General features: G+C 49.0%; 2 protein-coding genes across 7 annotated transcripts in view; one reads left to right on the top strand and one right to left on the bottom strand.

The window, feature by feature from the left end:
• The first annotated feature begins 96 nt into the window (after positions 1 to 96).
• On the top strand, positions 97 to 8,887 carry LOC134032538 (uncharacterized). Of its 2 annotated transcripts, XM_062476531.1 has the most exons (8): positions 97 to 299; positions 1,343 to 1,522; positions 2,051 to 2,239; positions 2,713 to 2,889; positions 3,009 to 3,150; positions 4,635 to 5,233; positions 5,686 to 5,830; positions 6,599 to 8,886. In XM_062476531.1, the coding sequence occupies exons 1-8, from the start codon at positions 204 to 206 to the stop codon at positions 7,582 to 7,584; spliced, it is 2,514 nt and encodes an 837-aa protein (XP_062332515.1). In that variant the 5' UTR covers positions 97 to 203; the 3' UTR covers positions 7,585 to 8,886. The 2 variants fall into 2 exon arrangements, with proteins under 2 accessions (XP_062332515.1, XP_062332514.1); XM_062476530.1 differs by lacking the exon at positions 97 to 299 and having other exon boundaries at positions 989 to 1,522; positions 6,599 to 8,887.
• Positions 8,888 to 10,852: 1,965 nt separating this feature from the next.
• The window catches only part of drp2 (dystrophin related protein 2), a 90,087-nt gene continuing 77,659 nt past the window's right edge, over positions 10,853 to 23,280 (bottom strand). For 3 of the 5 annotated variants that reach the window (XM_062476586.1, XM_062476587.1, XM_062476590.1), the window contains 10 exons: positions 21,874 to 22,040; positions 21,567 to 21,678; positions 20,548 to 20,684; positions 20,344 to 20,409; positions 16,201 to 16,266; positions 14,386 to 14,532; positions 13,162 to 13,402; positions 12,079 to 12,196; positions 11,649 to 11,735; positions 10,853 to 11,405 (listed from right to left, as the gene is read on the bottom strand). In XM_062476586.1, coding sequence (XP_062332570.1) covers positions 11,386 to 11,405; positions 11,649 to 11,735; positions 12,079 to 12,196; positions 13,162 to 13,402; positions 14,386 to 14,532; positions 16,201 to 16,266; positions 20,344 to 20,409; positions 20,548 to 20,684; positions 21,567 to 21,678; positions 21,874 to 22,040 — 1,161 coding nt within the window. In that variant the 3' untranslated portion in view covers positions 10,853 to 11,385. Of the gene's footprint in view, positions 11,406 to 11,648; positions 11,736 to 12,078; positions 12,197 to 13,161; positions 13,403 to 14,385; positions 15,087 to 16,200; positions 16,267 to 20,343; positions 20,410 to 20,547; positions 20,685 to 21,566; positions 21,679 to 21,873; positions 22,041 to 23,280 lie in introns of those variants that run through there. The other 2 variants (XM_062476588.1, XM_062476589.1) reach the window with 2 other exon arrangements.

Here is a 23,280-nt window from a genome sequence, read left to right as displayed (position 1 = left end):
TCTGTCAGAGAGCAGTCGGTCGTCACCGGACAGCAGGGCGCCAGGACACTCCCTCCTCGCCAGGCTAATTAGACGAGCAGAGAGGCTGATACTCTCAAAGCCACACTTACTCTCCCAGCACGGCTTTCCCCCTCTTAAACCCCCCCAGGGTCCACACACACTTGCGCTCACAAAGGCTTTGAGTGAGGAAGAGCTATCGGAAAATGGAGGAGACCTATCTGTTAAAGCACCCTGGTGTCAAGAAGAAGATTCTAGCTGGAGGGACGGGGCCGCTGCCCCACTTCCCACCCAGCACTAAGGTATGATCATTGAAAATACTTGAATTGAATATCCCCACCGGCAAGTAGCCACTGCTGGGGAAATGAGGTGACAAACATGTAATGTATCCTCAGGGTGCGTGCTATGCTGCCCAATAAACCATAAATAAGCTTGGACCCAGATCAAATGTGTGTTTACTGGGAAATGTGGGCGAGTGATGATGATGTAATACTAGTCTAATTAGTTGTGTGTAGTGACACTACATAGAGACTTGTCGGTTTTTACAGGGAGTTGTAATGGACTGCCCCTTCAATTAGAGTCTGTTGAATAATTCATGGAGAGGTGGTGGGGATTATGCTGTATCTGTGTGTAACACACAGTGCAAACATTTGGACTACACAATAGCTACATGGCGTGTTGGCATCCATGTGTCTTTGAACAGTTGTGCCCCAGTGTGTCGTGGGGCTGCTGGCTGATGACGAAGGTTTGCTCCACGCGCCATCTCCTCCAGCCATATGGCCCTGGGCATGCACACCAGGACATTTTCCATGACAGTGCCAATGTTTGTGTATCCACCCTTCACCAGCTGTGTATGTCTAAGTGTGTGTGTGTATCTGTGTTCCCATTCTGTCAAGGTGCCTCCCAGACCTCCATGTAGTTAAGATCAATACACAAACAAAACAAAGTGCACATATCACACAATATATAGGGGTCAAAACAATATTATACAAAGAGTTGAGGTAGGGGTCAGCCATACACACCCCGATACGCACAATCACGTACTAATGAGCTGTGTGGGTGTGCTTGTTTTGCAGGACCAAAGCTCAGGCACATAATGACCACAGCTCCTCCACTCTGCCCCCTTAATCCTCTCTCTCTCTCTCTCTCTCTCTCTCTCTCTCTCTCTCTCTCTCTCTCTCTCTCTCTCTCTCTCTCTCTCTCTCTCTCTCTCTCTCTCTCTCTCTCTCTCTCTCTCTCTCTCTCTCTCTCTCTCTCTCTCTCTCTCTCTCTCTCTCTCTCTCTTTCTCTCTCTCTCTTTCTCTCTCTTTCTCACATTCTTTTTTCCCCTTTCCTTCTCCCCAAGATTGTGTTCCATTTCCAAACCCTGAAGGACAACTTTGAGCGCACGGTCATTGACGACAGCCGACTGGCCAAGCGTCCCGCTGAGATCTTCGTGGGGAAGATGTTCAAGATGGAGGTGTGGGAGGTGCTGCTCATGTCCATGAGGGTCGGAGAGGTGGCCGAGTTTTGGTGTGACGCCATGGTGAGCGTTCAGCTGACGTCCTTCCCCTCCTACACACACACACACACACACACACACACACACACACACACAGGAAGCTGTAGGGAGGAGAGAGCCAGGATATACTGGAGCTCCAAATGAGGTCTTAATTAATGAGGGGGCTATTGCTCCTCACTTGTATGTATTTCAATCAATCTCATGTGGCCTCCTACACAGACTATTAAAACAAAGAAATATTTTGTGCAAAATGTTGTGTGTGTGCGTGTTTATACTGTGTACGAGGAAAATGAATTTGCAAGTCAAATGAGACTATTGATTGTGGTCATCCAGCTACGGGGCTAGATGGCGTTGGTTTATATCAGCAGGGGTGAGATGAGGAAGAGCTTCTGGCTCTGTGTGTGTGTTCAACAGCGGCGTGTATTGAGAGGTCTGTGCATGTGACTGCGTATGTGGGCATCTGTCGGAGAAAGAGAATCCCATCCTGGAGTGGTTTCACACAAACTTCCTCTAATTGTCTTTGTGTGTGTGTCGGTGCGTGTGCCTTCTCAGCACACAGGGCTGTACCCCATGGTGTCAAAGAGCATGCGGCTGATCGCCCAGGGTAAAGACCCTCTGGAGGGTCAGAAGCACATGTGTGGCATGGGGAACATGTTCAACTACGGGTCCACTGGGTGGCCGGAGCTGGACGAGCTGATGAGGGAGCCTCAGGCGCTCATCTTCATCATGGAGCTGGTCCAGGTGAGCACTGTTTGGACACACACACACACACACTGATATGCAGAAACATAAATTGATTTAGGAACAGAGGACGTTTTTTATCCTCTGGAGGCTGTAGAAGGTATTGAAAATATATAGTATTCATATATAGTATTCATTCAGACAACGACTAATGGGGACAACAACTATGCACACACACACACACGTACACAATTCTGCTAACACACACATATCCGCACAGACACACGTAGCTCCGGAAAGAGCAGCACTTCCAAAATAACACAGGCTCCTCCAGGAGCGAGCACACCCACAACAACAACAACAGTATATTTCCCTGTTGTTTTAATCACTCCACACCAGAACAACAAAAAAAGAATTGCTGCCAGGCCCCCAGCAAACTCTCTCTCACTCGCACACAAATGGATTTGTTAAAATGTACGTGGTGGGGGTGATATTTACCTTTTTGTTCCGTTGTGGGCCCCTGTGTTCCCCAGGTAGGAGACCCCTTGTCCTACAAGCGGGAGTCATGGATGATGGAGAAAGACGAAAAGCTGAAGGAAGTGCCGTTGCAGCACATGCAAGGCAACGCCCTGGTCAGACAGGGCCGCTTCAAAGAGGCCTCCGTCAGGTACCAGGAGGCCGTGCTGCTCCTGAGGACCGTCCAATCACGGGTGAGGAAGCAGGGGTAGATGGAAAGGGGGCGAGGAGAGGACTGGGGGGTTAGCGAAGACCTTTCTCCTCAGCGTGTATCGCTGTCCTTGTCTGACGCCCGGTGTTGTGTTGTGGGTAGGAGATGCCTGGAGATGAGGACTACATCAACCTGAGTCGCCTCATCATTCCCCTGGTGCTCAACTACTGCCAGTGCATGCTGGAGCTGAACGAGTTCTATGAGGTGATACTACACACCTCAGAACTCCTGGACAAGCATAAAGGTATACACTTGACACCACACACACACACACACACACACACGCACACACACATTATCTTAACATGGAACAGGTCACCTTCAACGGTCATGTGTTTCAGTGCGAGGGAGACAGCATGTAAGCACTGCGGTGGATGTTATGTTAAGCCATGTGAGGCATTTAACCGTCAAGGGATTGGTGTTGCTCTGTCCATGCATGCCTGCACCGCCTTATGGGAGCTCCCATTTTGACACAGTAGATGTAGCTCACTGTCTTATGGATGAGGTCATCATCCAGAGATTGGGTCCATTGAGGCAGAATCTTCTTCACTTTTGCCCTCTGCACTGATTTGTGGTTGGTATGTGTGTGGTTTGTGTCTGTGTGGTTTGTGTGTATGAGTTGCAAAAGTGCTCCTCCATGCTCCAGTAGACCAGTGCGTACAGTGGTCCCAGTCCTACTAATGAAGCTTATGGAAATGGGCTGTCCCAAAGCAACATCAGCACTCTCCGCTCCTCTCCACTCCCCCCCTCTCCTCTCCCCCCCTCTCCCCTCCCCTCCCCTCCCCTCCCCCCCTCTCCTCTCCTCTCCCCCCCTCTCCTCTCCCCTCCTCTCCTCTCCCCTCCCCTCCCCTCCCCTCCCCTCCCCTCCCCTCCCCTCCCCTCCCCTCCCTCCCCTCCCCCCCTCTCCTCTCCCCTCCTCTCCTCTCCCCCTCTCCTCTCCCCTCCTCTCCTCTCCCCTCCTCTCCTCTCCTCTCCTCTCCTCTCCCCCTCTCCTCTCCCCCTCTTCTCTCCCCTCCTCTCCTCTCCCCCTCTCCTCTCCCCTCCTCTCCCCTGCTCTCCTCTCCCCCTCTCCTCTCCCCTGCTCTCCTCTCCCCCTCTCCTCTCCCATCCTCTCCTGTCATCACTACATTGTTGTCTCTATCAGTTCCAATATGCTGTTCTTCCACTCCCTATCCCCCCCCCCCCCCCCCCAGTGAGGAAAGACTTCTTATTTTTTCTACTGGAGATGTGCTCAATGGAGGAGGGCTCACCGCAGTGGTTCTGTTAGTGCCCGAGGCTATGAGGAAATCTATTTAAATGTTGGCAGAATAAAAGATTTAGAGGAGGGCTGAGATGAAAAGGAGAGGAGGAGGGAGAGGTCCATCTGAACCAGGCACTGGAGTCCACTCCTCAGAGAGGGAGGGATCAGGTGAAAGGGTGTGTGTGGAGCGAGGTCCGTAGTGTGGGCACACACTCTCAATCACTCACTCACTCTGTTATTCTCTCACTCATGCACGGAAGCACACACCACAAAAGCATTCAATGCTCTGAGCTAATAAGAAATGCCATTATTTGATCATATTCAACACCCTCTGCCCTAAAGTGCATGAGTAAACATGGGCTTAGTCACATTGAGCCAGAGTATGTAGTATTTGTTTGTCAGAGTATCATTTTTATATACGTATATATTTTTTGGATTCTTTCGTTCTTATTCCCCCCCCCCAAAAAAAACACTGATCTTCTTCATAGACTGTGTGAAAGCCTACTACAAGCGAGCCAAGGCTTACACAGCCGTGTGGGATGAGAAGGAGGCCAGGAAGGACTTCAACATGGTGGCCAGTCTGGACATCAGCCTCGCCCCTCTGATCCACAGGGAGCTGAAGAACCTGTCTGAACGCATGAAGGAGAAGTACTGGGAGGAGAAGGAGAAATACTGGAACATCCTGGAGACGGAGAAGAAGGGTGAAGAGGAGGAGGAGGAGGAGAAGGTGGAAGAGGGCAAGGGAAGTAAAGAGAGAGAGCCAGGCGAAGATGATGAGAGCACAGCAACCGTAGTGGAAGAGGGGCTGAAGCCCAGGGAGGACTCAGACCCACAACAGGAAGTCAACAAAGTCATGCAGGCTGAGACGGAAGTAGCCAATGAGGAGGTGGAAAGCAGTCTGGGCACTAAGACGGAGACCAATCAGATCTCTCCGTCCGTGACGGAGGGAAAGGATTGGCAGCAGATGTTACTCCAGATCAAGTTCCTGCAAGACGAGGGCAACTTCCGTTTTAAAGAGCATCAGTATGAAGAGGCTTCTGGAAAATTCAAGGAGGCGCTTGAGTATGTGGATTTCCTTCAAACCAAGGTCAGTGTCAATGTCCTCATCACCATGCTCATCTGATGACGTGCTGTGTCACAGTCACCTGGCAACAGCCGTCTTGCACACTCATAATCTTTCCCTATTCTTGTCTTAAGGTTCAGACGAATAGCAGAGTAGGTATGCGGATAGAATAGGGAGAGGAGAAGGAAGCTAAAAATAGCAGAACCTTGGAGAGTTCTGTGTGACAGTGCTTGCCCAAGCAGCTCTATCTCACACCCAGTCACTCTCTCGTCCTCCCTTTGCTCCCTCTTTTCTTATTGCTCCTCCTGTCTCTCTTTCTCTCTCTCCCCTTCTCTCCCCTTTTCTGTCACAAATGGTCTCAATTCTCGCTCCCTCCCTCAACCCTCCCTTCTACCCCTTGCTCCCTCCCTCCCTCTCTCCCTCCATCCCTCCCTCCCTCTCTCCCTCCATCCCTCTCTCCCTCCACGCCTTCACAGGAGGTGAAATATAAAGGCGAGGACTGGGAGTCTCTGGAGAAGGTGCGTCTGCCGCTCACGCTCAACCTGAGCCAGTGCATGCTGGAGCTGCGGGACTACCAACACGTGGTGGAGCTCAACGACAAGCTGCTCAAGCGGAACAGAGGTAGACCATCTCACGGCTGGCCACGCCAGCACACCAGCCACAGGAGAGGGCGAGGCAGGGAGAGAGATACAGGGAGAGAGGAAGATTGAGCGAGAGAGAAGGAAAGAGTGACAGAGAGAACGAGGGAGAGGAAGAGATAAAAGGAGGGAGAGAGTGATAGAGAGGGCGAAAAAAAGAAATGGACAGAGATGGGTGTAAACACACACTCAGTTTAGCTGGACACCACCTCTCTTGTGGAAGCGAACAAGTTGCATCTGTGGTAAACACGCCATGTTACTGCCATAGGTGATTGTTCTATCTCAAGGAGAGCTGCTTGCATCATTCTCTGTTATGGAGCCTCACCTCCCTCTTGTAGTGTTTTCGGCCCAGCCGTGAACATCACATTCACGAGTGAAACTCACTGTTTTCTTTTCTGTTTTCTTTTCTACCTGAATTATTTAATGTGGAGGCTGTGTGATATGGGGAGGCTGATCGTTTCCCTTCGGTTTTGTAATATTATCTTTCCCTCTCCCCAATTCTCTCCTCGCCCCCTCTCTTCTTCTCTCTACCTTTAATCTCCCTCTCACTTGCTCCACCAATCTCTTCCCATCCTCTGCCTCCCTTGCTCTTGTCCCTCCCACCATCTACATTCTGGTTTTCCTCTCCTCCTGTTTTCACTGATATCTACCCTTTCTCTTCACTGTACCACCAACCCTCTCTTTGATGTCCCTCCAAACCCTCCCGTCTCAATCCCTCGAACTCCCCCCCCCCCCCTTCCTCCACCTCCAGGTAATATCAAGGCCTTGTACCAGCGTGCCAGGGCCCACTCTGCCCTGTGCAACGAGGAGGAGGCTCGCAGGGACTTCGTCACGGTGGAGCGTCTGGACCCAAAGTTCAAACCCATCGTCCGCCAGGAGATGAAGAAGTTGGGGGAGAACATGCGGGCCAAGCACGTGAGGCAGAAGAAGACCTACTGGGACAGCACCCAGGAGAAGTGGGGGCCCGGGGGGACCAAGTCCAGTCAGATGCAGACGAGCAAGACAGCGGGGAAGAAGATGGGTACCAAAGAAGTAGAAGGGGCAAAAGTGGGACGGGAGGAAGGAGACATAGGAAAGAGTGTGCCAGAAAGCGCTGTGACCGCTGTGAAAGAGGATGAAGCGAAAGACAAGAAGACAGAGGGAACATTAGAGGAGGAAAAGACTAAAGGCAAAGTGAGGTTTAGTGAGGCAGTGTATGAGGGGGAGGCAAACTGTGGAGAGAATAAAGCAGAGAGTGTGGCAGTCCTGGGAGAGACGGAGGCAGGGCTAAATAACAGAGCGCCACATGAAGATACATCTCCAGCACCAGCCACAGCAGCCAAAGATAATGTAGCTACCAGGAGATCAGGGTCAGATAAGAGCGGGAAGAAGGTCAAATGCCAATCAAATGCTGCACAGGGAAATGCTAAGGGAGGGTTAGGGAACAAAGGAACCAACGACAATACAGGGTCCGGGGCAGGCATTCAATCAGGATCGACTAAAAGGAGTCAGTTATCTGGGACTAACCCGAATGCTACAGAGGTGGCAGGGGAGGGAGAAAGGTCAGTGACACAGAAAAACACATCTACAGTGGAGGAAGAAAGGATGAGACATGTGGCGGGAGGGAACAAACTGGAGGGAGAGCATTTGGATGAACAGCATTCTGAGGAGAAAAGCAAAACCGAGCCTGAGGTCTCCACACAAAATATTGATTCCTCCACCAAAAAATACAAGCGTAAACAGAAAAAGAAGAAGTGAATATCAACACCTTATGTCTTTTGTTAAGTTTTCTTTCTCATAACTTAACTCTATTTAATAACAGGGGAGATAGCAAAAAATAAATAGCAAGGGGTACAGACACCGTTTATACCAAATACAAATTTTATTTCTGTACACAAAGAGTACAAAGCAGCCAGTAACTCCAAAAAGCCTTTCTGTCACAAATATTTTACAATAAAAAGGACCAGGGTAAAGGGGGAGGCTTGTCAGAGTGTGAGGAACAGTAAATAAATACACAGAATGAAACATTAGGCAAACAAGTTGATAAGTGAGGAGCCGTAGTAAGGTTGATTAAAACAAAGTCCCCTGTTCAGTGGTAAACCTTAGATGAGTAGTAATCTGCATTGGAGGAGCCCTCCGTTAGGATAAACTAGTTAGTCATGATCCCAATAGGAGCGGGTGGGGGTGGGAGGGGGGGGTGCAGGTGGTTAAGGATTAATTGTCACGTTAGACAAGCCAAACCACCATGCACTCTTCCATAAACAGCCTGTGTGTGGACACAGGTCTACAGCTCACTTGGAGGCCAAATAAGAATGACTGTCAGAGGGTCGACCAACAAGAGCTAGCAGAGAGGAGGCTCGGGTCCTGTGTAGTGTTGAAGATGGTGCAACTGGTTGGGCTTCAGTCATGCTACAGGGAGCAGGAGGCCACCAGTGGCGCTTCACAGAAGGTTCTAGACAGAACATTAGACGGTTAGGATTGTAAAATGGCCAGAGAGACAGAGGGAGAGAGAAAAAGAGACATCGGCCAGGCTGTAAGCCGCTCTGTGGCAGAAACACATCTTGAGTGTGATAGATGCCCTCAAAGGGCTACCACAGAGACAGCTCTGCATGTTCTAGAGAAACCTACAGCAGGATAGCCAGAGAGACCAGTTTCAGTTTTATTACTGACAAAACATGGGCATATACACATATGTTATTATAGTCATCTATTGTTGACTTACTCTATGATTTATCTCTCTCTGTATCTCTCCCTCCCTCCCTCCCTCCCTCCCTCCCTTTGTACCCTATATTTTCCATAACACCCACTAGGATCTGAAGTTCACTCATCACTTTCTATTCATCCAGTATCTCACATCACATACTGTATGCAGTGGTATGATAGGGGTGGGGGTTGGGCTGGTGGAGCTATATGTATCTGGAGCCACAAGTGTGCTGGAGGGATCATCAATGTGTAATGAGATGTATAAATACCAATAAAGAAATGCTGAAAGAGTAAATATTCCTCAAATTCAAAGTCTTTTTTTTCCGAGGCAAGCTGTTCTTTGTTCTGAGAGCTTGACATACTACTACTCACTCTCTCTGGCGTATGCAGCAGCTGCTGATGTCTATGCCGGCTAAACAGTGGCAGGCTTCACTGGTGAGGGTGGTTGAACATTTCGGGTGTGTGTGGGAGGTGAGGGAGGGAGAGGGGTGGGAGATGAGGGGTGGGAGATGAGGGGTGGGAGATGAGGGGTGGGAGATGTGGAAATGAGGCACTCTCTCTTTCCCATATGGTTATTAGCATTTCCATTATGAACGGCGCCCCACCTCTTCGACTCGCAACCTGCGGCGTGGCGTCCTTGGGGACGGTTCCCTAGCAACCGCATCAAAACAAACAGACAGCACGCTGGTGAACGGTGTCAAATGTGAGCGCTACGCCTGGAGGGACAGCCTGGCGAATGCAGAGCAGGGATTCAAACTCAGATGTACCTCATAATAAGTTCAGGATGTCTTAAAACGAGTCGGAAGAGAGGAATCGAGACATTCTGAAACTGCATAGACAACCTCTTCCTGTTGCTGCTGGGTCATAATAGCTGGTGAGAAACAAAGAGAGCGGTTGCTCCTCCTTCCAGAAAACTCTCAAAGTCTCTTTGGAAGGTCTGCTGTGGCAGGGACATCAAAGTGGAAGGCTCTGCCCTGCTCAGCCCAGCAGCGGTACATTTAGGATTTTCTTCCCTTTTCCTCTCTTGTCTCTAAGATCTTCTCCCCTGTGGGAAGAAGCCCTCCACCTCCTCCGCCTTTCCTCAGTTTGACCTAAACCTTTTTAACTAGCCTCTCAGGTGCCTGCTCGTGGTTCTAAACCTCTCACTTCCTCTGACCTCAAATACCCGGTTACACAACCAGGATCTCACAGAGCTCGACATGCAGGACCCTCAACACAACGCAACACAAAAGGCCCTGATGCAAATCTCCAAATATGAGAATGAAGAGTCATATCAAGGCTTGCATAAGATCAGTTCTGACACTTCAGACAGATGAGTCACAGATATGAAAGAAGGAGAGGGAGAGGAAGAACACAGAGACAGTTGGCCCGTGGGTTCTGTCTTGTTAAGGCAAGTCGACTGTGCTCTTATCTAGACAGGGTTGTCATGGGACCCTTGTGAAGCGCATTATGGCTAGAGCCCAGCTCGACCACCCTCGGCATTTGGGGATTGAAAGTACAGCAAGAGAGTGTGGTCAACAACAACGACAGGTGAGTATTCTTTCAAGGCCAGGAAGGGAATGGTGAAATTCCAGCATTCTTGCTTGCTTGTTTGAGTATCTAGGGGAAAGGAGCCAGGCGTTGTTTCAGGATGGGGCCACAATATGGCGCTGGGATCCCTCCCTGCCTCCCAGGGCGCCATGGGAGGGGAAAGGAAGGCAGTCTAGCAGCTCTTGGGCCTAAGGGGCCAGTCCTTCTGTGCGCGAAGCAGGGGTAAAAGCTCACAATGAGCCTGCCGTTTAGCTGCAGACGCCCATCTCCACAAAACCCACTGAACAAAAACGGCTTCTGTCTATAAAGCCAGTCCCTGAACCCTGTCAGGCAAAGAGCTGCAACAGTGCATGCTGTTCCTCACCACTGTGTGTATGTGTGTGTGTGCACACGCTCCTGCATGCCGAGGTATGTGAGTGTGTGTATTTGTGATGTGCGCTAACTGTGACAGTGAAACAGGAGCAGTTTGAGACACGGACACTTTAGGAAGATCAGAGGAACTGTGTATGTGAGAGTGTGTGTGTGTGTGTGTGTGTGCGCAGAGAAACGCTTCACTGGCGGACACTTTGGCTGTCCTAAATAAATCATAGGTCTTACTGATGTTGTGTCAGTCCCATGGAGTAAATAACCTTGTTGAGGGTCCCGCCAGCTCGCCAGCAATCTGCTCTGCTCTCTGTGCTCCACGGCACAGCTACAGAACCTGCAGTCAGCCTGACCCACATTAAGTCAATTCTGACATGCCTCACCACCACCCCCCTCCCCCACCCACAACCACCCACCACAACCACCACCATCCAATTCCAAAATAAGAAAAGAAAAATACGTTTTGAAATGCATTTGAAATGGAAAAACTCACAAACATACTAGAGTTACTGGCATTCTGACAGGAAAAAAACTAGAGGAAATCCTCCTGCCTTTTTGCATCATGTAAGTCCTTTCTGTGGAAGGTCCTTGTTGTGCTGTGTACTGATATAAAGCTTCACACCTCGGACGACTACACACACGCTGGTTAGCACAGTGTCTTGGATGGACGCTAACGCTAGCTAATAGCTCATTAGCTAACACAGTTTCTGCCTTAGCCTCCATTAACTCAGGTCAACACAGTGTCTTGGCTGTACTGCCTGCTAACGTTAGCCGCAGCTGGGTTAGCAGGCACAGTGCGGTGGCTGGATGTTAGCTTTAGCCTTTAGCCTGGACTGTTAGTGCACACAGAGGTCCAGGAGAGTATTTAGTGTGGGGCCGTCAGGCCCTACCCACAGCCACAAGCAGCCCAGGCCATCAGGACGCCCAGCATGCTTCACTCTGCTCTCCAGGACCCTCCCTGGGTCAGATGAGTGAAGTCGTGCCTAAAAGGAGGATGAAAGGCAGAAACACAAGGTGAAAAGAGGGGTCAGAACTCTCATTAGAAATAAGAGAGGCTTCGAAGGAACAGATTGACCTAGCTGCTCCTAACAGTTTTGATGACACAGTTTAATAAAGTGCTGTCATAGTAATCTTGTAAATGAACAACTGGATTGTAGGAATGTGCGTATAAATAATAACACTGTACAGGGGGAATGAGGTTATCTGATCTGATGGGTCTGACTCACCTGGTTCTGATGGAAAGACGTTTCTCAGTTGCTCAATGACTTCCTGAAGCTGCAGCACTGTGTCATGTTCATGGTCCATGTCATCTCCTGTAACACGCACATGCACAAACATACACGCACGAGTGCACACACACACACACACACACACACAAACACACACAACTGTTGGTGAAAAATATGAAACAGATCATAATACACTAATCCACACTGGTTCCATCCAAGCCTTGATGTGCAACTCCTTTATCATACATGTTGGGCTTTGAGCTTCCAATACTGGACTCTCTGTTAGCAATACTGATTAGTTTTCATACCCAACACACATTTATTTGCAGCATATCTTGTGAACGAAAGTGTGTACAATTATAGCACAGCTGCATTATCCCAATACTGCACTCTACTATCCAGCTAGCATCCATCCTGGCTAGCTCACCTGCTGTCTCAGTATCAGTGGTCTCTCTGCTCGCAGCCTCCCCCTGGTGGCCACCCCCGGACACGGGCGAGGACAAGGTCGAGGGTTCTGACCCGTTGGCCTCAGAGTCGTCTTTGGGCTGGTGAGTGAAGAAAGAGATGGGATCAACATTCAGATTTCCTCTTTTCTCCATCTCCTGAGGGATACTGCCGTGGAGTTGTTCCTGTGATCCAAATGAATCTAGGAACACCCGAACCTTGAAAAAGTTCAGCTTTTCCTGGGAAGTTTAGGCTGGCAGCGGATTTAGACCCAGTTACAGAATGTACAAAGGAATTTCTATTTTCCTTGTGATATTGACATTGAGAGGGCATTCCCTGCTTCACTCAGAACATTTAGTTGAAAGAGGATCTTTGGTGCATAAATATCTTAAGCAGAGTTTAAAAGGGACTGTGGGTCTGGGATAGCCTTAGAATTGTAGACAAAAGTTCTATTGACTGCCCTTCTAAAGCAACCTAGAACTCTTAAAATGTGGGGTATTCTATGCCTTTATTCTTCTCATCTCCACTAAGTGATCTCTTCTATTTCAATTCCCCTTCTCTGCTCACAGACTCACAGAGAAAGTGTCTTTCTCGGCATCTTTCTCCCCTGCCACCATTTACTCCTCCTTGCCCCTTCCTCTCTTATTGACCCAAAGCGCTGCAAATTATCTCTCCCTCCTCTCCCTCGCTTACTCTTTATTCCCCATTCAAACATTCTTAGCCGGCTACAGAAGCCAATCCATCCCTCTATTCTTTCTCTATCGCTATCTCTTCCCTCCCTCGTCTCTCTCTCTCTCTTTCAATCCCTTCACTCGCTCAACTCTTTAGGCCTGCATGACTGGCTTGTCTCTATCTCGCCCCTACCATAATCTTTTTAAGTTTATATCCAGTATCCACAGAGAACCTATTTCACTGAACACCCCGCCTGCACTATTACACCTCATTTGTGTACCTGTACCCCAACTCAGCCTACCCCTCGTCAGCCCACCCCCCACCCCTCCCCCCCCCCCCCTCCCCCACCCCTCCCCTCGTCAGCACACCCCTCCCCTCGTCAGACCCCCCTCACCTGGAGCAGCAGCTCACGAAGCCTGTGCAGTTGGGACTCCAGCTGCTTGTTGTGGTCCTCCAGGATCTGCATGCGCGTCTCCAGACGCGTCTTGTGCTGGCGCAGGACCCGGGCCTCGGCGAGCAGCTCCTCGTCCTGCAGCTCCTCTGAGGGGGAGCCCGGGCCCCCGTCCGTCAGCTGGGGCGAGGACGCCGCCTCCTCATGCTTCCACTTCAGTCTGCGGTACTCCCCCTGCAGCACCCTGGGAGCCCCCGCATAGGTGTCAGAGGACGCCTTGATGACTACACCTCACAGGACTGGACGGGTTGGGTTTGTATCATCTGAACATGAACTGGTTTCTCAGGTTGAGGCCATGTCAGAGCCCTAGTATCGGAACACAAGTTCTGGGCCTATATAGTAAAGTAGGACAAGCACTAGTGCTAAATGAAGACCAGAGACTGGGCGGTATAGCATCCAATTGAGGGAGATAGAGAAGAACAGAAGTGGGTTAAGGTTTCAGAAGCCCTGAGGTTGCCTGTGTGTGTGTAAACTTAGTATAAACCTATTATTTAGTACGGACAATATAGGAGGGAATGTTTGTGTCATTGGCACAAAGGTCACAGGCACACTGGGGATGGAAAATAATTATTTAGATGAATCATACCTAGGACGGTTGCCTCTGGTAGCATATTAAGTGGGTAGAGAAAACTATTTTCCTAACACTGAGGATTTTGGGAGACTTGAGGGATTTTTTCCAGTTACGCGTAAAATCCAATTTGAATTTAGAATTATATTGTTCTATTTAATTTTTGAAAAACAGTTTACTCTCATCAAAGTCATGCATGATGACATTTAGGCTGATGTAGCAGTCCATTCAATGGACTTGAGATGGAAAAAGGGTCTTATTACAAAAAAATACAATGTGAGTAAGTAAACTTGATGAGCCTGTTTCAACGCAAAACACGATTTCTCTTCATTTAACAAAAAGGCAGCAAGTCAACTGAAATCAAACAACTCGATCAAATATTCATAGAAAATGGACATTCAAGGGTGCTCAGCAGTTGGTCTATTACAACTGCCTGAAGGCATTGCACAGCCGCCACGCACACACAGTCTCTCTCTTTGACATGCACACATACACACACACACACACACACATACACACACACACACACACACACACACAAACACACACACAGAGTCTCTCTCTCTCTAACACACACACACACGGGTGGGTTCTCTCACCGGTTCTCGTTCTCCAGGCGTGCTAGCGTGTGCTGCAGCTCGTCCTGGTCCTGGCCCTCCAGGTGGGTTAGCAGCAGGAGCTGTCCGCAGGGGGAGTCCTGCTCCGGGGCGGGGCTGGAGTGACGCAGGAGGTACTGATCTTCATCCCTGAGTCCCCACACAGGAGACAGCACACTGAGCCACACGGCCACCAGCAGCACAGCACGGAGCCGCCCACAGCATAGCACAGCACAGCACAGCATCGCACAACACAGCACAGCACAGCACAGCATAGCATAGCATAGCATCGCACAGCCTAGTACAGGACAGCACAGGGCCACCCACAGCAAAGCACAGCAAAGCACAGCATAGGACAGCACAGCACAGAACTGACAGCCAAATGCAGCAGCTTAACACGAGGACAGCAACACAGCAGGGACACCTGACCACCCACACACTGGCACAAAGGACCAACCACAACATAAAAGGGTAAACACACAGAGCCACATGCATCCCCAAACACACAGCACTGTGCCAGAGGCAAGAGAGGCACAGGTAACCATGCAGCAGCACAGGAGCAGGGCAGGAGCAGGGCAGGGAGTGGAACCAAAACTGGGATGGACCGAAACTCCCAGACAGAGCTTAGACCAAAAGACCAACAATGGCAGACATGTACAGCATGCCAGACCGGTGCCAGGCCCGGCCGTGGCCAGTGGAACCTGCTGCCAAGGCAACAGATGCAGGTACAAAACAAGGGGTCCACAGAGGATGCACAGACAGCAGCACAGACAGGACGAGCCACTGGGGGCTCACAGACAGGTGGGCAGTGAAAGGCTCCATGAATGGATACTTCAAACTAACAGCCTACACGTACACACACACAAACCCTTTGATCAAGGCCACAAGCTGCAGGAGCTATCTGTGTTGTACCTAGGCTCCTTTTGATGGATCTTTCTCAATTCGTATCCATATTTAGGGGGAGAGATTTGAGAAGAACTCCCTCTAACTCGCTGCTCACGCGCACGCACACACACACACACACAGAGCCAAACCCTTTGATCAATATTACCACCACCACCACCGTACTTTCCCAAATTGACCTCTTCTGAGGCATTCCTTAGTGAAGGTCTGCTTGCCCCATTGACTCACCTTCACTTCAGGGCCCTGGAGTACGTGACTTCCCACTGCCCCCCCAACTGCCCACCCCCAAACAGCCCCCCCCCCAACTGCCCACGCCCTAACAGCCCCCCCAACTGCCCACCCCCCAACAGCCCCCCCAACTGCCCACCCCCCAACAGCCCCCCCAACTGCCCACCCCCCAACAGCCCCCCCCAACAGGCCCCATTCTTAACCAGCCTCCAGCTCCTGTTCTATGGCATTTCATTACCCACACCTCTCCACCTCCCCATGTTCCACCCTACTGTGCAGCCTGTTCTATTTATTCTCTGCGCCACACTCCTTAATCACACAGACTTTTATATGATGAAGGGGAGTGTGTGTGCACTGCCATGGGTCATTTTCATTATCTGGCTGATCTTTTTATATGATTGCCCAGCCTCCCCCTGAACATGTTCCCACACACACACTCTCCCACACACACACTCTCCCACACACACACTCTCCCACACACACACTCTCCCACACACATGCACGCGTGCTAAGCACACACACGGTCAGACTCATTCATACACTCAAGGCTATGTCTGATTTTCCCATAAAATTCAGGAGCACACACAATCACTAAAGAAAGTAGACAACACACACAAAGGGGTATTTCTGTTAAAGGTCTTGGCCGTGATGAAAGGGTTCAGAGAGTGGGGGTGGAAGTGTACTCACAGACTTTCATCAGGTGACAGGCTATCTGTGAAGAAGGAACAAGTCTGGCTTTCCATCTCCGCCAATCTAGTTATAATAAAACACACACACACACAAATGAGATCTAGGTACAGTTGAGAGGAAAGTCTATAGACACAACATATGTCTATTTTAGATGCTGCATCTATTTGGAACAAAGAACATACAACCCTGAAGAGTATAGAAGCTACAGCAGGGTTGTCAATCTCATTTAAAGCAATATATTCAACAGACAAAACACAAGACTGACGCATCTAAGAGTGTGGGCATCATTGTTTACTCTCTCTCCCCCCTCCCCTCCATCTCTCTCTCCCCTCTCTCCCTCTCTCTCTCTCTCTCTCTCTCTCTCTCTCTCTCTCTCTCTCTCTCTCTCTCTCTCTCTCTCTCTCTCTCTCTCTCTCTCTCTCTCTCTCTCTCTCTCTCTCTCTCTCTCTCTCTCTCTCTCTCTCTCTCTCTCTCTCTCTCTCTGTCTCTCTTCTGCAAGAGGAAACAAATCTAAAATTATTAAGTTCTATACATCTTTCATGAGATGTTCAACCAGCCTTTTCTCCTGACATGATATAGTGTGTGTTTCTGCCTGCCCTAACTCAATGCAGACTAGAACGACCCCCTAGGACTGAACTGTCTCTTTACATTACAGGGGCGGTTTCTCCACTTCCTAGATCAGCTTCCTGCCTGCTGTCTGCCTGTCTCCTGGCCTTACTGGAGCTGCTCAACTCCTGCACAACTCTGATAACAAAGACAGATACCCAGAGAACAGTTTACTGCAGGTCAATGCAGGGAGTACACAGAAACCAGAAGTACTGTGGTTAAAGCCCGGTGGTACACTTTCACATAAACTGTAGGCATTTTGAATATGTGAGAGAGAAATATAATTGATCGTACATGAATGTATACCTGTGCAATGCATAACAGTCACAAAAGGTCATATCAAAAATCACTATATCACTAAAGGATCTGTAATTGGTGACCAATCTTTGGATCCAGTGCAACCGTAACCCTAATTTTTGCCTGTCAGTGCACTTGAGTTTGACTTGATGTTTTCAGCACCATGGACAGATACTATTTTCTGTAGGTTTTCAGCACCCCGGACAGCAAATAATCCTCTGCATTTATCGGATGGACAAACTTTGCTTTTGCAGCAATTCAGTCTCCAGCATAGAAATGGCCTTCAGGTGGCCCTGTCAGAATAGCCTGGAAGCTAGCAGGCAAGATGGCCCGCCAGACACACACGGAAAATGGGCTACCAGCCTCCACCATCACCTCCAATCTCATTTGCTGATGCAGGGGCAGAAAAAAGGCGGGAAATGGATGGAGTGATTGAGGGCCTGTCAGGGCGTTTCAAGTTACATCCTGTTCCCTCCCAGTGTCCTCCCATCTTGTCCAGTAGAGGAGATCCATTCTCCGAGAGAGACCCCCTGCTGACAGATCCTAACTCAAACAGGCAGCCAATTTATCTGATGGGAGTAATACGGTCTCAATGACCCTCTCTGGTCCTGCTCAGGGACAGTGGGATGGGAAGGGGCTCTGACCCCCAGCTGGTGTGTGTGCAGCTTTGGAATGTGTGCATGTGTTTTTGTGTGTGTGTGTGTGAGGGTGTGGGAGAAAGATACAAAGACAGACCAAGAGAGAAAGAAGACAGAAAGAAAGAAAGAAAGAGAGAAGAACCTTCATCCAGGTCTGCCTTGCGATAGTCAATGAACGAGTTTTTGAGTCAATTCCTATGAGAGCTCTACGTAGAGCTTTCTATTTTCTTCTGCCCTTCATCCCTCCCTCCCTCCCTATTCCTTCCCTCCCTCTATCTCAGATGTGGAGTCTGTTGTGATGATGAAAGGACTCCTCTCCACTGGCACCTCAGTGTGTGTGACGTGCCAGCAAATCTGCCCCTTTACAGCCAACCCCAAACATCAAATACCTCCGTTTCCCCTGTGGGGGAGCACATTATTACTCACATTATGGATTAACACATACACCCCCTCACACACACATACACACGCAAGTACACGCACACACACACACACACACAGCCCTCTTCTCCCTTGTCTTGATGTGTTTGTCCTCCCTAGGGAGTGTTTAATATAGCCGCAATTCTGACATCCTGCTTTTGATATCAATTTGATTTTCCCATTAAGGTTCAAAGAGGACTGTGACAATGATGGAGGGAACAAATAAAGAGATGTGATTCTTTACTTAATGTGTTTTTTAAATGAGAGAGAGACTAAATTAACAGCCAGGTCAACGCTATAAAGAAATAGTGAGAGAAGAGAGAGGAAAACCAGAGAGGGTAGAAAGAGAGGGGGGAAATAAATTAGGTAAAGAGGGAAAGACCAAACAGAGAACGAGACATAACTGATCAAGAGTCATTTTGCATGCAGAAGAGTACAGATTGATCTCCATAGTCATTTTAATAACCTGTCCATTCACATTTGGTATGATCAAGTACAACAAAAAAAGCAAAGTGTCTTCAGTGACTACCAAACTGTTTTTCGGTTCATACCTTTAAGCTCAAGATTCTCTAGAAACGTTAAGATGTCGCACTGCAGCAAAAGGACAGATGGGAAAAGCAAAAAAAATGATAAAACCCAAACCATACCACATAAAACATCTCAAATATAACTTCCTCCATCATGGATTCCCGTCCCTCGTTGTGCTGATCTGATAGGCCAGTAAATCAGGCTTCGGACTTCGTAAACTCGTCTCAAGTCTAAGAAACCTGGACGTGGCCCCACCCATTCCTTCCTCTCTGTTTATCTGGTTTATGTGGTGATGGCTGCTGGCACATGCTGCAGGCATGTCATGCCAGTCTACAGTTTGGTGTGTCTTCAGTTTGAGCCAAGTAACTGTGCCAACCAAATTATTCTAATTGATGGCTGTCAAGCAAATGTGAAATGATTCTGGAACAGGGACAATGACGATTGTGAGCCAACACTCAGAATGGCTGCAGGTGACAAATGGAAACGGTGATGAGATGATGTCCTAAAAAACCTTTTGTAGAGATGACAGACAATAAGGGAACAAGTGAGATAATAGGAGAGAGAGAGAGGAGAGAGAGATAGGAGAGAGAAAGAGAGAGAGGAATAAAAGATGATGTGTAGGAAGCTGGAGAAGGGAGGGAGGAAGAGAGACAGGAAAAGAGTTCTGTCCTTTTGTTGGTGGGTGTCTCCTAAGTGTTAATAGGATGCGATGTGTGTTCATTTCTCCAGTATAACACACACACACACACAGTTCCACACATACAGTACACACACACACCTTTCTCTTTCACTGTGGGGGATCTTTGCTGTGTTTTTTTGTATTGTGGTGGGCAGCACTGCCCTGGGTGAAGCACTGCAGGGTGTTAGCCTGTTGCCTGTTTATGCCCTGTCAGAGAGACACTGATCTGCCCTGGCAGCTCCCAGGTGCACAGTGACCCACCCCCCCTCACACTGCCACCCCCTGATATACCACCCGCTGGGCATTCATAGGTAGGTGAACCTTGACAAGACCATACCAAACTCAGTACTTATGCACTTCTCGTGTGTACGTGCATGACTGTGTCTGTGAGTGTGTGAGTATGTGTACTGTATGTGTGCATGTGTGTGTGTGTGTGTGTGTAAACTAAGTGATGGGAGACCTTCAGGGTCAAACCGACTTCCAGTCAGACCAAAGCTCAGTACCCAGGATGCTGCCAGATCGATATTTCAATCACAGTGCAGTAAAGGAGTGGACGTGCGTGTGTGTGTGTGTGCGTGCGTGCGTGTGTGTCTGTGTGTGTGTGTGGGGGGGGGGTAACAGTAATGGAATAGTGGTGCAGAGAGCAACAAATAATTTGATGGGTTAGAAAAGATTCAACCAACATGGCACGCCAGTGTTTTGTTCAGTACATGGTTGTTCTAACAACGATAGAGGATGTTTTGTTCCTTCTTCTAACAACAACTCACCAGACAGTGACAGTTATATTACTCTGAATCAGTTACCAAAGCCATCAGGCCATAAAAAAATTATTATGTTGACACATTCTCTTGAAGGCAGAACATTAGTGTAATATTAGTGTGTGTTGTGTTTGCATATGTCAGCATGTGTCTATGTTTGTAGGCGTGTGTATGCTTGTCTGCGAGTGTGTTTTGAAAAAAGTGTGGCTCGTACCTGCTAGCGAAGTGCTCGATCCTGCTGTGTGTGTCTGCATGAGGCAGCTTGGGAGAGGAGCAGGGCCTGATCAGAATGAGCACACACACAAAAATGACATGAAACTGATGGACCACTGTGTGTCAATGTGTGTGCGTGTCAATGTTTATGAGAGTGGGTGTGTGTGCTCGCGCGAGCGAGCGCGTGTGTGTGTGTGTGACTCACGTCTCCGAGTTCTCTGCCTCCAGTACAGACTGAACAGGTAGGTAGCCTCTCTGAGGGTGTTTGCTGAAGTACTGCTTCGACCTGAACTTGTTCTTCAGCGTCTTGGCAAAGTCCCGCATCTTCTCTCCTGAGGTTGTCTAGGGCACATGATTTAGGATGAGGGTGAGGGGGAAGAGGGTTGGGGGAACATGAGCAAGTGCGAGGGAGGCAAACAGATAAAGTTCACAACTTTGGAATCCCCCAAACGTCCCCCAGACAGTGGTAAGCTCTGTGGTCTTGGCTAAGGCCTCGTTCATCAGCCTGCCTCCAAGCCCACCCTGACCCCTCTCAGCCCCAGACGGCTCCTCCTCTCTCCCTCAGTCACACAGCAGAAAGGTAGGAGAGTCTGGGTTAAGTCAAAAACTCCAACGAGGAGCACTTAAAGCGGTGAAATACTGCCCTGAGAAAAATCATTGTGCAGATGGCTTTCTGCCATATTTCACAGCTCTGCATTGATTGAAGCTGAGGTCTGGAGCATCCTCTGTGTGCACTCTCTCAAATCATCCCTGTTTTGGAGGCACTCTTGATGGAGGCACGGCTTTTCCATTTGTGTACCAGCCAGAGCCTGATGGGACTTTAGGGAGTCCCATACTGTTCAGCCGTAGTGATGTACTCCATGTGCCCAAATTAGCTGGAGGGAAATTAGTCCAATTTAAGCTAAGTGTTGCATAAAGGTCACAATTAGGGGAAATATCAGTGTTTATATTGAAGCTGCGACAGACCTTACAAAATACATTTAAATATGACAAATAGCACCTCCAATCCTTGGCTGAACTTCTGCACTTTCCTCCAGTTTGAGTTTGATTGACAGCGGTTTCCAAAAAATAAGCCAAAGGAGGAAAGTCTGTCTCGCCGAGTGTACCTTCTAAAGGAATCTTAACGCTAATACAGTAAATGCAGAAGGGAACATCAAGGCGTTGAGGGGTCATTGTGAACTCTTTGTCACCACAGGCTGAAACTGACCCCCATCAGGGACTTACTGGGGTATAATACTCCATGATGGGGTAGTGCAGTTTCTTGCCCTTGGTGGTGCGGCCTGTTAGGAAGCACGTCTGACAGATGTCCACGTTGAACTGTTTGAGGCTGCGGTACCTGTCAGAAAAGGAACAGATAATGACCATGAAGCAGCTGCCATGGTAACAGGAATAAATCATACTGGATTAATGCAGACAAGAAAGTGTCTTCCTGAACTGTATGTGTGTTTATGTTTACACGTGTGTGTGTGTGTGTGTGTGTGTGTGTGCATCTAACCCTATCCAAAGCCCCTTCCCACTGCAGCAGACCCACCTGAAGCCCTTGATGGGGCACTGCTTGCAGACAGAGCACTTGGCCTGGTGCTTGGCGGCCTCCGCCAGGGCCACGCGATGCAGCACGGGCAGCCACACCACGGACTGGGGCTCCAGACTCATCCACTCCAGGAAGTGGGCCACCTCAATGGCTGGCTTCCCCGGTGCCTGGGACGGGAGCAACATGCAGCGACAGCTAAAGTAATTACACAGGCCTAAACATAGCCTGGGAGGAGCGGGATGGAAATACACCAGGAGAGAGAGAAAGCAACTGCGTGTTCAAGGTTTGCCGCTCCCATGTGTCATTAAGCTTTCTCATTCTCCTGTCCCCCCCTTATTTTCTTTGGAAATGGAATTTCAAAGAGAATGGGATGAGAGAGAGAACAGGGGAGAGGAGTGGAGGAGGAGGCGGGATGTGAGATGAGGCGAGGGCTAAGGAGGTAAGCATGGCTGGCTGGTGTATTTCTGTCACACTCACATCAATAGAAGCATGTACACTTTCAACCAAAGAAGACAAAACAGGAATCAATGCCCCCCACTAAGTGTTTTTACTTTGGATAACAACCTGTTGAGTGTTTCAGAAATAAGGGAGAGAGAAAAAACAGGAAGTCAGTCTCATAAAGCAAAGACTCGCCATGCACGGAATATCCGTAATGTGCTAAATTCTCATTAAGTGCGCATCAGAGATGCATTAAAAGGTTGATTTCCCTGAGGTATCCTCCCTAGCTAAGGAAAAGCAGCATAATTAACGTGAGTGCTTGTGTGTGTGTGCTTGTGTGTGCATGTTTGAGAGGTCTGCTGAAGTGTGGGATCCCCAGAGAGGGCAGTGCTCCACAGCTTCACACAGTGTGGAAGACCAAATGTCAATGGAGCATTACTGAATATGTTGGACAAAATATGACTTTACTGAGCAAACTGTGTCATTGAGCACACAATGAACACACTAGACACACGTTACTGCTCTGAACAAACCTTTTGGTTCTGTTATACCAAGCAAAATCATTTGTGGGGACCAAGAAAATATCCGCACAAGGTAAAAGAAAATCTTTGTTTACTTTCCTTGTGGAGATTTCTGGACCCCACAAGGGTATGTACACGACGCCACACACACCAGTCCTGACAACACACACCAGGTGGGTATGTTTCTAGATAGGTGGAGGGCCTAATTAATTCAACAGGAACCAACAATGCTCCCTCCTCGTCGAGGGTCTCCCATCAACTCCCACGCCATCAGAGAGCTCTGTCTGACGCCCACGACAGTTGCCCGCGCTAGTCGGTTCCTCACTTTGACTCTATTCCCACACCAAGTGATAAATTGGCAATTGGGGCGCAGACTGATTGGCACTACACAGATATTTCATCTGCGCGTAAAAAGCCTTGACATGGAGCAAATGGCGAAATGAATGGA

Source organism: Osmerus eperlanus, chromosome 13 (genome assembly GCF_963692335.1).
Source record: "Osmerus eperlanus chromosome 13, fOsmEpe2.1, whole genome shotgun sequence".
Classification (NCBI taxonomy): Eukaryota; Metazoa; Chordata; class Actinopteri; order Osmeriformes; family Osmeridae; genus Osmerus; species Osmerus eperlanus.
This window is presented reverse-complemented; position numbering and strand designations above follow the sequence as displayed.